Here is a 14943-nt window from a genome sequence, read left to right on the forward strand (position 1 = left end):
TAAATTTAACTGCTTTTTAAAATAATTTATAAAAAACATTGATATCAAAAACATTGATAATAAAAAACATTGATAACAAAAACATAGCTGAATAAGAAATAGAAAGATTTTGTTTACAAAAAGATGTTTTCATGTCTAAAGGTAATGATAAAAGATAGTGATATATTATTGAGAATTTTAGTACATAAATACACAAGTTTTATAATATAGTATAATAAACTTAAAATGTAAGTAAAAATATCAACTTTAATTCCAGACATGAGACCATGAGCTGCTATTTAGTGCTATCCTTCAAGACAAAGAAATAAGACTCATGCATAAATTCTCTTATCTGTGAGACCAATGGTACAACCAGAAAGTTGAAAAGTACAAACTTTTTATTTTTTTATTTTTATTTTTTTTTAAATATAGTTTATTGATTTTTTACAGAAAGGAAGAGAGAGGGATAGAGAGTTAGAAACATCTATGAGAGAGAATCATCGATCAGCTGCCTCTTGCACACCCTTTTCTGGGGATGTGCCCGCAACCAAGATACATGCCCTTGACCTGAATCGAACCTGGGACCCTTGAGTCCGCAGGCCGACGCTCTATCCACTGAGCCAAACCAGTCTTGGCAGAAAAGTACAAACTTTTTAAAGATTCAACTGTTTCCATCTTTTTCACAATTAATTATAGATAAAGTATTTCCTCAAAATAGATAATATAAAAAATGTATTATTATGTTTAAATTACCATGCCAAATCTTTGCTGTAAACCAGGAAAAAAATATCATATTTTTTATTTTGTTCTGAAAAATAATTCATAAAGTTTTGGAATTGATGTAAAAATTGCTACAAAGCATTGATATCATCATTTACTGGTGTTGTTTGGGTTATCTGCTTAATAATTTATTTATTTTTTTCAGTGTCAAAGTCAGGGCAAATCCTTAACTACTGCTGATTCCCAAGACTTAGACCCTCTGATGTATGGACATTCTATCTCTACAGAAATAAGATATCTTCTATGATGAATTTTTCTATTAAATAAGTAAATAAAGTATAGTTGGCATTATTGTTGGTGTGTTCTTCCAAGCATGCCTAGAGTAATGATTCCTTTATCAGAAATTACCTGGTAAAAGTTTTATATATATATATTATAAATAGGTAACAGAAATTGGTGCAATATTGAATTCATCCCTTGTATTTGCTGACATGGTAAACACAAACTTTTCATTTAACACTGCCAACTTTAATGCTTGATTATATCTCTCATTAACAACTCAAATTTTAAAGTGAGTAGTATGGCCACCTTGCTGTAATATACTAACACTCTCCTCACCATAGTGCTGTATTCTAAATACATAAACTGCAACACCTGGGTTTTTATTATTTTTGACTGGCTTTCTCTAGAGAAGATAAAGTAAAATTATGTAGAGTTTTTAATAGTTTTATTCTTTGGGTATGGAGCATCCATGAGAACAAAGCTTACTACGAATAAATCAAAGTAAATGCGCATGCCATTTACGCGGTTCATTGTGTTCACTTACATGCCACTTCCAGAGATGCATTTCGACTCACTGCTTCGCCGAGATAGTTTCTTGCAACGCAAACGTAGCTTCCTTCATCGGGTTTACTTCTGCGGCCGTGCACGATGCGCAGGAAGAACAAGGATCCGCTGGGCAGCAGCATCCTGTGGGAGCGCGGGTCGTCCTTGTCGGTCTCCACCCGCTCGCCATCCTTGTACCACTCAATGGTGGGCGTGGGCCGGCCCTCTGCCTTACAGTTCAATGTGGTGGGCTCCCCCTTGGAAACAATGACATCTGAAGGGTGCTCCACAATCCGTGGGGGGAAGTCTTCCTGACGAAGACGAGATCCTAAAACATGACAGAGTAAAGACAAGCTTTGACATTTCCTTAGTGATAGCTTTTGTTTGATTTAGGTTGACATTAATGAAATGAAACTCTTTATTCAAAATGCACTTGTTACTATTTTATTCGTTTTACTCTTTTGTTCTTAATGTATCTCGCAAGTCATCCCCATTCCTTTGTGTAATACGACAATGTAATAATAAATTAATGTTAATTCTAATAAGTTACAGTTAAGGTCCCATGAGTCATGACCAACAAAAGTAAAAGAGAGCAGGTTATACTGGGTACAAGTAAAACAAATTCCTGTCCTCTAAGTGCTCACTGTCCCTTGGGGAGAAAGTCAAGTGCCCAAGTACCTAGAGCACATACATACATGCCGTTTATCATGCCGGTGTGCTGTTATCAGACTTAACACAAAAAAAGACTCACACATTAGGTACAAATATTAGCTCAATTTAACAGATAAGAAAGAAGCTAAGGAAATTAAATTGATTGCCCAAGAATGTAGAGGAAATTCGCAGTAGAGGCAGGATTTACACCCAGATATGTCTGACTGAGGACCTAAAGCATGAATCACTATGTTAAAATGAAATGAGCATTGCATAAAGGTCCAAAAAATGCATTATAGGAAGAAAACGAGGAGCAAAATGTTAACTCTAACTAGAACATATTAAGAAGTCTTTTCCCCAAAACAGTGACATTTAAATTGAGCTGTAAAGCATAAAAATATGTCAATATGGGAGAAAGGCATTCAGATTGAAGAAACAATATAAGCAAAAGAAGAAAGAAATTAGACCACATGCACAGTACATTTCATAATCAGGGGAAAACTTGATGTGGTAGGTGAAGGTAAAATGTAGTCTTGGAGCCTGAGACAAAAGGGCTTTAAATACCATGCTAAGGAGTGTGAGTTTCAGTCTATAAGGCTAACAGATTTTGAAGGAACAGTACCTTGACTATGATGTATAATTATTAGAAAGACACTCAGTGTTTGTAGTGTAAAAGATTTGTAGCAATGAAAACAAAAGACAATTAAGAGTTGTTTAAATACCCCAGAATTCTAACAAAGAAACAAAACAAAATAAAAAACATGACCTTGAGAAATAATGCTGAAAGTATAAAAAAGAGAAAGCTATAAGGCATATTACAAAACCAAGCTTGATAGAATTTGGTATATCACCATACAGTAAGGAAGAGTGATAGGTACCAATGACTTCCTTGTGACTACAAAGAAAGTAGGGATACTAAGGAAAATAAGACATACCAAGAGGAAGACCTGTTGTTATTTGTAAACGAACATTTTAGATAACATATAGTTTTGGATATGTTTAATTTATGAAGTGTCAATGGCCATTATGTGTGGAAAGGTCCTACCAGCAACTGCAAAATAAATCCAAAGGAGATGCAGGAAGAAATAATGATATCTGAGGACAATTATAATGTACATATGGGATTTTAAAAGTTTGCTCATAAATTTTCCAGCCAATCACCTAATATTAGCACATTTATGCCCAATACACAGAAGTAATATTTATGCCTCAATAGTGTTTATTTATATTCAATATTAATTAAAATTTAATATTTTACTTTTACAGAGGAAATTTAATTTTGTAGTAAATAAACATTTTCTTTTCTGAAGAGATTTAACATTTAAGGTTGCTGATTACTATTTGTAATCTCATCAGATCCAAAAAGGATCTTACATATTGCAAGTGCTAGGTATCTACAGCAAAAGAGTAATTCACAGTACCCAGGTCATTATTAAAATACAAGAAAAAAAAAGTACTAAAGAACTGCAAAGCATTTAAATATGGACAGGTACATCATGTATCACAGTAATATAGAAAGACACATATTTTAAGTACTGAGGCCCTAAAGCACATCCTCAAATAAACTAATTTGTTGTCTAAAAAATAAGAATTATTAAAAAAATAATCAAAAAATACTTCAAAGTATCCTATATAATGAAAGTAGAGTATGCAAATTGTCCCCTCAACCAGAAATTGTCCAGAGTTCCATCAGAGGGGTGGGCTGACTGGGGGAAGGGAGGAAGTACCTGGCTAGCAGCTGCTATGGTCCTTACCAGTGCACAAATGTCATGCACTGGACCTCTAGTTTAAATATAAAGGGCTAATCATAGTTTACAAATAGTAGCATATTCCCAAATGTAAATGTCTGGACACATACATAGACTCTACTCCTGAAATGCATCAAGGGTTCTATGCTGCTTTTCATAGACATCATGTATAAAAATGTATATGTGTGAGTCAGATGAAGAAGTGGTAAGGGGCACCATAGCTTTCATCAAATTTCCAAAGAGGTTCTGGGCCATATGAAGGACAACTAAACTATTAAACTACTACATCATTGGACCAAAATAACCCCATCATTTGGTTAAACAAACAACAACAACAATAACAAAAGACAATTGAATTTTCAACCAAACTCATTGGGAATTCAAATCACAACAGTAGAGGGGGCTGTCCATCACATGAAGTGCCCTGGAACAACTTAACTAACCTCAAGAGCTTGGATACCCAAGGCATATTTGAAATACAAGATGCAGGGCCAATCTCAGAGTTGCAGAATCAGAATCAGCATTTTGACAAGATCCCTGAAGAATTCATGTGCTTTCTATAGTCTGAAAAGCACTGCTCTGACCAGTTTTTTGTTTGTTTGTTTGTTTGTTTGTTTGTTTTGCCCTGAGCTAAGAATATTTTTACATTTTTTTAAATGTTAGAAGACTGAGGAACAAGAAAGGGAGGAAGAAAATGGAAAAATAAAGAGACCCTAAATGGCCTAAAATGCTTGTAATATCTACTATCTGATCCTTTACAGAAAAAGTTTACCAGTCTTGCTGTAGAGTATCTATTTATAACTTTACATTAATTACTTCAGTTTTTAAATTTATATCCCTCTTATAAGACCACAAAACTGGTTTCTCCAGATTCCAGATGAAAAAGAAAAAACAAAACAACAACAACAACAACAAACAAATAAATAACAACAACAAAAAAAAAACCTTTGAGCCCTAACTGGTTTGGCTCAGTGGATACAGCATCAGTCAGCAGACTGAAGGGTCCCAGGTTCAATTCTGGCAGAGGTTATATACCTTAATTGCAGGCATATCCCCAGTAGGGGGTGTGCTGGAGGCAGCTGATAGATGTTTCTCTCTCATCGATGTTTCTAGCTCTCAATTCCTCTCCCTTCCTCTCTGTAAAAAAATCAATAAAACATATTTTTTAAAAATCTTTGATAGCAATCTTACTATTGTTTGTGTAATGAGAAATGTTCAGGATTCCTATATGAACACATAGGCTAAGCATGGTTTGAAAATTACTATCTGCAATTATATCCTTTCTCCCCGATGACAGTGTAGACCTCTTTTTATATTTCAGTTTTTAAATGGGACATTAGACGGTCCAGTTTTCATTTTAAACTGCCCTGTTTTTATTCAAGTGCCCTTAGCTATTTTATAAAAAGACGATGGAAATCAGTCACACAGTTCTAAAGATGAACATCCAAATGTTTATTTTTACTGTCCAAGAAACTAAGCTATAAAATAGTAAATTAACTTGTCCATAACTGAATAGCTAGTTGAAACAGTATTAGAACTCAAGATCTTCAATCCAAAATATGGCAGGCATTTTTTTAAAAGTGGATGGAAGAGTAAGTAAAGAATGCACATTACTATTATGCTAATACCTAAACCCTCTTCTAAGTTAATTTCCATAAAATTAGTCAAATGAATGCCTCCTGTCATAATATAGCCAGAAAATATCTTCCTTCTTTGTCAAAATATGACCCTCAGACTACATGTCTAGAATCACTTGGAATGTTACTTTAAAATCAGATTCTTGGTCTCCACAACCAACCAGAGGCACTGGAAGTTACAAGAGGAAGGGTCTAAGAAGCTGCACCATGGGCATGCCATGCACTTAGATTGGTGACATGTAAGCATCCTGCAGAAATATGGAATTCCTCAGTTACATGAGGATGCATCTTCCACTAATGTTCTGAGTACCCAAATTTACATAATAGATTACTTCTGCTTCTCAGAGGCTCCCAAACAATATTTTTTTTGTAAAATATTTAATAAAAAAATAAATTGAATAGTCTGTTAGCTCTTCAAATTTTAGAGATTTGGAGATGAAGTTTAAAATAATAATTTGTGAAAGTATTTAAATGTAGTTGTATTAGGCAATAACCTCCCATTAGCAGTGAGTGGTACAGAAACTTGTTTTCAGAAAGCCATTTCAATTACATCTATAATAATAAAAGTGGAATATGCTAATTAGACGGGACAGCCGAACGACCTTCAGGATGACTTTCCAGATGAAGCCGGGGCTGTGAGGGCTGAGGCAAGCTGCAGTAGCTGAGAGGGTCAAGCCCCTTGCATGAATTTCATGCACTGGGCCTCTAGTAATTAAATAAAGGAGGATAAAGTACTTAGAAGAACACACTTGTTAATGTCATATAAAACATTTCAAAATAAACTCGTTCTGTCTCATTATTCAATAGAATGTAGTATCTCTTTCAACTAAGATTTACTTTTGATTCACAAACTAGATAACCATATCTAAGTTTTTTCAAGGGCAGAAGAAATTCTTGGCCAATTAGAGACAGTGTGCAATCCACCCCCACCCCAGCAAAATATCTAGGTGGTGTCAGTTTTTCTTTTTTCTAAAAATGTATATAAATACTGTGAATTAGTTCGTCATAACTATGTATGTTTTGACAAAATATTTTCCAAAATAAATTACCTAGCAAAATTAAGCCAGGAAGATTTTCCATGGCACTGATTCTGAATGTGACCAGTAGCTCCTTAAGTTATCACTCCTCCCACTTCCCCCAGGTGAGAGGCACACAGAGCGATATGAATAATGTAGGCTGCTTGGCCCCTCAGAATAAGAAAAGGGCAGTGTGGTAGGAATACTGGATGTGGGTCACTCATTAGCAAATATTATGCCTCACTTTTATCGGACACAAACCTTAACACCAATATCTCACCATGTTTTTTTGGATGATGAAAAGGAATCATATATACTGATCACTATATATACATACAGAAAACATTCTGTATATCATATTTTTCCCTCCTATAAACGATCACAAACATACTTTCCAAAATTCTTCCTCAGGTATGAAAGTCGTTACCACTTTTTATTTTACCAAAATCAATCCTATTCAAAATGTTCTGCATGATTTTTTTTTTTTTTCTCAGCGCTGTTACAAGTGATTGAGCTAACATAATTTCTGATAAAATGAAACTAATCAATCACTCCATCAAGTCTGTCCTTACAACTTTTCCATTCTTGAATTGTTCTTGATGACTACAATCCAGTGTACTTTTGAACGAGGGAGAATGGGAAAAGGCTGTGAGACAACTTTTTTTTTTCACTCCTAGAGGTCCTGCTATATGATCAGATATGATGAGAAAGCTATAGTTTAGTGAAACTCTCTCAGCAGATTATCTGATTTTGCAGAATAAATCTAGAAAATTTATAAGATTTTCATTCCTTCTGGAAGCATGGCAGCGCCATGTTAAAAATAAGTTTAAATTAGAAATGACATCAAAATTGAGGCCTAGAATTACTACTTACTTACTACAAATTTTCTACATGGTTTTTTTTAATGTAAAAAACTAAAGAGTCAATTCTATGAAAGGGCATTGACAAATATAAAAGATGTGTCTTATCCAACAGACAGCTTTGACTCCAAAAGTGTCAGTTGTGCAATATGCATCTGGGAGCATCCCTGTTGCCTAGCCTTCAGGGCACAGCAGACAGAAAGAAGGTTGAGCTGCCAGAAATCCTCTGGTTCCAAACCTCCTTTTACAGATAAAGAGAAGAAAACAAATAGAGAACAAAAAAACTTACTGATCTTATAACTGGATGTACCTTTGACCACCTGCCTCCTCCAACTCCTCCTCACCAAGCCCTTCTCCCCCCATTGTCCCCCCAAGCAGATAACCACAAGTGGTCTGGTCATTTTTCTATGAGATTTTTTTGTTTTTGTTTTTGTTTTTTTTTTTAATATTGCACATATTCGTAAGATAGTACAGTTTTTGTCTTTTTCTGTCTAACTTATTTCAGTTAAAAGAGCAAATTTTTAAAGATACATCTATTAAATTAATGTTCATTACAAGGGTTTGTCCTTGATAGGTCTGTGTCTACTCTCAAAGCAAAGGTTAGCAAATGCTTCCCCGGAGAACCCTCAAAAAGTTAACATTTGAAAGCTTTTGTTTAAAAAATAGCTCATGTAATACTTGGAATTTATTCTTAATTTTCTATAGAATTTATTCACATTGCCAAAAATAAAGTACATAGTTCTATAAATCACTTAAACCAAAGTCCAACTGGTAGCCCTGGCTGGTGTGGATCAGTTGGTGAAACATCATCCCGTGCACCGAAAGGTGACTGATTTGATTCCAGGTCAGGACACACGCCCGGGTGGTGGGCTTGATCCCTGGTGGGGGAGTGCAGGAGGAAGCTGATCAGTGTTATGCTCTCACAATGACTTTTCTCACTTTCTCTCCCTCTCCCTTATTCTCTCTATAACAGTCAATAAAAAATATTTTTACAGTCAACTAGTAATGCATAGATATTGATCATAAAAGTAAATATTTTATCTATTATATAACATTAATCAAGATATTTAAATTTTCCTTTTCCAGGATGAGCTGGTTATTACTTCAGGAGAAGGCAATTAAAACAGATTCATAAAAGTTTTTTTTTCTTTCTCTCAGAATTTCACAATTGTACTTCAGGCCTTTATTCCTGTACTCTAACAGAAATTGCTGAAAATGTTAAAAGTGGAACACACTTTCCTTTTTTTTCCCCCTTCACCATCCTATTTTATTCAGTACCTTAATTAGGTAAGCTCTAATTGCTTTTTATATTACTTCGTTTTGGGGAAGCCTACATCAACGGCACTGACACTGACCTTGCCTGCACAGGGGCTCCCAGGACACACCAGCATCCACCTGGAGGGCAGTGCTGCTTTAGGTAAGTTAGAACCAGTACCAAAAGCAGCCACATAGGAGATGGATGCATGGAAATAGCTATGTAACATCTAAGGGAGATTTTGAAACTGCAAATCTGAAAGGTCTCCAGTAAATCTTTAGGTGCTTTTCCTCCTGAATAACTAATTAATTTCCCACTTTATAAATTCATTTTTCAACACTTTAGTGAGGAGCCAATGCATTAACCTGAACATTCATCCAATACTGTTCCAAATCAATTTGCTACATCTTTCTATGGTTGAAGTCATTCTTTAAAGAGTGATTTCCCACCAAGTTAGAAGTTTTCATGGATTATGCAGATCTGCCTTATAATGACAAAAGCGCTCTCTATTCCAGGAAGGTACCTTTGACATTGAGCGTTTTATTGCCATATTTATAATATATTGATATTCTGCATTTGGCTTTTCAAAAGATGATGAAACAAAACAATCTTTCTTTTTATTATTGATTTTTCACAGAGAGGCAGAGAGAGTGATAGAGTTAGAAACATCGATGAGAGAGAATCATCGATCAGCTGCCTCCTGCACACCCCCTACTGTGGGATGTGCCCACAACCAAGATACATGCCCTTGACCGAAATCGAACCTGGGACCTTCCAGTCAACAAGCCAATGCTCTATTCACTGAGCCAAACCAGTTTTGGTAAAACAAAACAATCTTAAAACTCAATTGTTTTACAATGTTTAATTGTATAAAAACCAGCCACATTTATTGGGTGGAGATTATGAATGGATTTCTAGAAAATGGCATTCTTCTTATGTAAACTCCTAATGGAGTGGAAACATATTGACCTTCTATTTTCTAAAGAATATATTATGAAAATGCTACAGTAGCATTAATCTCAGTAACTGCAGATGTCAAAGGTTCCAGTGTCATTGTCAAAACACCATTCCTACCAGCACTAGGATTTAACCTATGTGTTCTAACCTTTGCTAAACACTTAGCTTTTGATAAATGTTCTTAGAATTCTTGATATACACTGAGTGGCCAGGTTATTATGATCTCTAAATGCATAATAATCTGGCCACTCAGTGTGTATCTTATATAATAAAAAGCTAATATGCAAATTGTCCCTTCGACCAGCAGGCAGGCCTGCCAACTGCTCATGTATCCTCCCCCTGGGCAGGATGGCCAGACCAACCCATATATGGGAATTAATGCACCATGCCTCTAATCCTCTGTGTGTGTGTGTGTGTGTGTGTGTGTGTGTGTGTGTATCCAACATCTCCCCAAGGGTCCCAGATTGTGAGAGGGTGCGGCCCAGGCTGAGGGACTCCACCAGTGCACAAGTCCATGCACTAGGCCTTTAGTTTATTTATAAAGTTTAATTGAGATTCAATGACCCTGGTTACAATTGTAGACAAACTTTTTTTTACTGTATAGTATACTAAGGATCTTTTTTAAAGAATTGAAAATGTTAGTACAATCCAGAAAGTTTTTAAAGAGAATAATGGCTAAAACATTACCTAAAAAATCACAACTGCCATGAACCAAATACATTAGCTCAATCATGTCTAAGTAGTAATGCACACAATGACTGATTTTAGGCTTATTTACAGTCAACATTCAACTACTTAAGAAGTTGACCTAACATATGAATCTCATTACATTACTTCACCATCTATTTTTTTATGTGATTTGTAAACCATGGATTGGCTTAAATGGAATGGAGGCAAATAATAACACCTCAAAAATTAAATGTAATATTTTGTGGCCATGTGTGCATGGGCCTTTTTAAGAAATGATAAGTTACATCATTGTCAGTTAATAGAGTTTCTTTGTGAACAAGAACACTGTGAATTGAAATTGGTATAATCCAAATGCTGGCAAATACCTTACCCCTTCACACCTTGGTTTACTTACCTATAAAACATGGCAGTACTAAGCTAATAATATTGCTGTGATAACAGAATGAGATTTTTCCATGTGCTGAGCACTACTACTAGTGCTTTTATAATGTACAATTCTTTTATTGTGTAACCGGTATACTCAGAGGAACTCTGACCCTGTAAGAATAAAGAACTACCTACCATCTGTAAGATAGCCTTTTTAGGTGATAATAGGTCATTCAAAATACAGTTCTGTCTATTTCTCTACTGTGATATTCTATTACTGCCTGCTCCTACCTACCAAAGTAAAAGTCATTATGTAAGATATACCTTACTTACATTTCTCTGAAGGTTTCATGTTTTCAACAACTCTGCCAGATTTGCCACATAACTCTAAGTTTCAAAGATGACAATACTAGGTGATCAACCAATATATATATAGTCAGCCAGGGTACTAACATATACAATGACCAAAAGCTCGACCTAACATCAGGCTGTGTGTGTAGTAGGGAGTGGGCTGAACAGCTGACCTCTCAAAGAGAGAGAGAGACAGGGCTGATCAACAGCAGCAGCAACTGTTGGTAAGGCCCAGAGAGAGAAGCAGAGTCTCGCCTGCTGCCAAGCCTCTTTCTCTCTTCCAGAGTTCAGCTGTTCAGCCCACTGGCCAGCAGCCTGGGATGGCTGCTGATCAGCCCCACCTCTATGATCAGGCCAAGAGATAGGACCAGATATGCTGACTGGCATAGAAAATGACCAATCAGAACCAAATCTATTCCGAAACCGGTTTGGCTCAGTGGTAGAGCATCGGTCTGCGGACTGAAAGGTCCAGGGTTCGATTATGGTCAAGGGCATGTACCTTGGTTGCGGGCACATCCCCGGTGGGGGTTGTGCAAGAGGCAGCTGGTCGATGTTTCTCTCTCATCGATGTTTCTAGCTCTCTATCTCTCTCCCTTCCTCTCTGTAAAAAAATCAATAAAATATCTACAAAATAAAAATAAAAATAAAAAAAAGAACCAAATCTAGGTAAATTGTGAGGAGCCAATGGCTGCCTAGGAGGCAGAGTTTTTGATGTTGACTGGCATAGAAACTGACCAATCAGAACCAAATCTGAATGAATTGCGAGAAGCCAATGGCTGCCTAGGACGTGGAGCTTTTGACACTGACTGGCATAAAAATGACCAAACAGAACCTACTCTGGATGATCAGTGAAGGCAGAACCTAAGGCAGGGACTAAGCAGGTATTTTAAGGGCAACCGCTGTTTGGTGTAAGGTGTAAGAAAGTGATTCAATTTTTTAATGACCAGTTTGGCAGTATAGTGCATATTACTGTCTATCAGTCCAGATATAGGGATTATGTATTTTTTGTCTGCCAAGAGCATCTCCTCCTGCTGAAAAAGGTCTGCGCCCCCCACCCCCATTTAAGCAATCCTATCCTATATAATCTACCTATAATCTATTTATACTACTAAAAGGGTAATTGCTAATTAGTCTGGGTTGACCAGCCATCTTCTAAACATCCGACTTCCATTTGGACAAAGCTATGGTAGTGGGGGCTGAGGCAGAGGAAGTTAGGGGCAATCAGGCTGGCAGGGGAGGCCAGTTGGGGGCAAGATCAGGCCTTAAGGGGAGGGCAGTTGGGGGTGAGATCAGGCCTTAAAGGGAAGGCATTTTGGGGTGAGATCATATTGGCATGAGAGGGCGACTAGGGACAATCAGGCAGTCAGAGGCAGTTAGGGGATATCAGTCAGGCAGGCAGGACTGTTAGGGGTGATCAGGCAGGCAAAGGGGCAAGGTAGGGGTGATCAGGCCAGGAGGAAGAGGGGTTAGGGGTGATCAGGACAGAGGCAGAGGGATTAGGGGTGATCAGGCAGGCAAGCAGAGGGGTTAGGGATGATAAGACAGGCAGGCAAGCAGGAGCCAATTTTCCTGGATTTTGAGAAGGATGTCTGACTGCTGGTTTAGGCCAGCGGGACATCCCCCAAAGGGCCCCATATTAGAGAAAGTACAGGTTGGTCTGAGGACCCCCTCCCCTCCATACACAAATTTCATGCACCAGGCCTCTAGTACATTAAAAAATTCATGAATATATACACAACTTTTGTTAATCTGTTGATAAAGTGATAGGTAGCTAACCTTTTTATTAAAAAAACACACATTGTAACAGCTAAAGACTGAGTCTACTGTGCTTCATGTCAAACTGAATGTGTGGGACTTTAATACCAGACACTATTGTCTATGTATGTACAATAGAAGAAATTATTCACAAATTATATTCACTGGAACTTAATCAAATGTTGATGCTTAAAAACTCTTTTTGTCCACCTAAATATTTTATTGAAATAGATTATACTACAATAATAGTGATGACTTTTTTTATATATATCCTGAAAGCAATGTATAATGAATACATTGGAAGCTTCAGGGTTTTTGTTGTTGTTGTTGTTGTTGTTGCTTTTCCATATTAAGTTGGCAAAGGATTAAAGAATATAAGAAGAAATATTGTTGAGGACACATTATCCTAACAAGTTAAATGACATGACAGAAACAGGAGCATTATCAGAACACTGTATGAGATTAACTTTTACTAGTAGTTTAGGGAGACAGTGATAACAAAATTATTTTTCCCCTTTTTTAAAGCAACAAGTTTTTCTTTGAAATTTCTAAATTATGAATTTATAGTAAAAAGCACTTATGTATATGAAACATGTTCACAATTTTTGTTAAGTACAAAAGCAGATTATAAAATGATATGTTCTGTATATTCCTCCAATTTATTTTTGTTTGTGTTTGGCAGAATATAGGTAAGGATAAATTGTTAAGTGAATATATTAAAATGGCTATCATTTGAGAAAAAAAATAAGTAAGGCTAAATTTCTTATAATAAAAACCTAAGTCAAAGGAGAATATAGTGATCCCAAAGATGAAAAGCATGATTTTCTCTTGAATAGTGGGATGTCAATATTGTATTTAACTTTCTTTATACTGTATTGTACAATGATATGTTAGAATTCTTATTCTGAAGCATGTACCTTGGAGAGTAAAGGAGGTGTATAAAGTAGCAGTAGCAGAATAAAACTTGTACTTATTGCTTTGTTTTTGATTTTCATGCTCAGAATGAATGGGCTTTCACAGTTGACCAAACTGAACAGAAGTAACAGCGTCACATTTGTGTAGAGTTTTTTCGACTCCTAAATTTATTTTTAAAATATTTACTCCATGAAAAACACCTTAGACATGATTTTTATCCAGAATAGGTTGAAAAAGAGGCCATGTTTTATCAGCTGCAAATAGCTCTTAAGCTTGAAATTAAATCTGTTTTCAAATTTTTAGGTACTGTAGAAAATTTTCAATTTTAACATTTTGTCCTCAGTTTATGCAAGGCATTAAAATAAAAATAAAATAGAAAATTTAATATCTTTAATAAATAGATTTCATCCGGCTTTATTTGGTAAATCATAATGACCGTGATATGACATCTGCTATCAGGCTCTGCAAATTGTTGGTTAAATTTAGACTGAAAATCAGAGTTGCTTTAGTCTAGTGAATAAAAAACATGAATTACATTAATTGTCAGGATACTTTTCATTTGGGGATCTATTTTGCATTCATTTCTGTCTACTTATGCTATCTGGCTCTATTATAACCTTTAAAACATGAGTGATTTAATACAACTTTAAGTTTCCTTTTAAGGAATGTCTTCTGTTTCAGAGCAAAATGACCTCCAGATAATATCATTGCTGCAACAAATACTAAGTGTAGTTTTCAGTTAAAAGATTCTGTGTGCAAAGAGAAAAAAGAGCTTTCTTTCTGCTGAATGGAGAAAAGCAGCAAATGGGAGTGCTATAAATGTTTTTAAATGATCTTTTTCTGCTTGAATTACATTTCACTAAAATTTGTCTAAGACTGGATTCCTTAGGTCTCTCAAAAAAATCTGAAGGCTTTAAAAACAAAACAAAAAAAACACCTTATAAATCTGTTATTTTCCACTCAGATCATTTACTTGGAGGTGTTATCAGATGAAGGATCAAATGAATCAATCATCCCCAGGTATTCCCTGCTTCCTACCAGGAGACATGGAATTAACTTCCATCCAGCCACTCACAAAATGCAGTGCTTTCTTGTCACCAAGCAAAAAGAGTGGAACTCACAGAATTATTCTGATGATGCCAGAGGGGAAGAAAATGCTGACAAGTGGGGAAATTCAAATGTATAAAGTTAGAGCAATCCTAATAAACAAGCATAGTG

The 14943-nt window shown here is 35.9% G+C and overlaps 1 protein-coding gene across 19 annotated transcripts in view; it reads right to left on the reverse strand.

Annotated features, from left to right (window-relative positions):
- The window catches only part of ROBO2 (roundabout guidance receptor 2), a 1761697-nt gene that overhangs the window by 584261 nt on the left and 1162493 nt on the right, over positions 1-14943 (reverse strand). For all 19 annotated transcript variants that reach the window (XM_045584073.1, XM_045584072.1, XM_036444354.2 and 16 more), the window contains one exon: positions 1526-1852. In XM_045584073.1, the coding sequence (XP_045440029.1) occupies positions 1526-1852 (327 nt within the window). The remainder of the gene's footprint in view (positions 1-1525; positions 1853-14943) is intronic.

Source organism: Pipistrellus kuhlii, unplaced genomic scaffold (genome assembly GCF_014108245.1).
Source record: "Pipistrellus kuhlii isolate mPipKuh1 unplaced genomic scaffold, mPipKuh1.p scaffold_m20_p_2, whole genome shotgun sequence".
Taxonomy (NCBI): Eukaryota; Metazoa; Chordata; class Mammalia; order Chiroptera; family Vespertilionidae; genus Pipistrellus; species Pipistrellus kuhlii.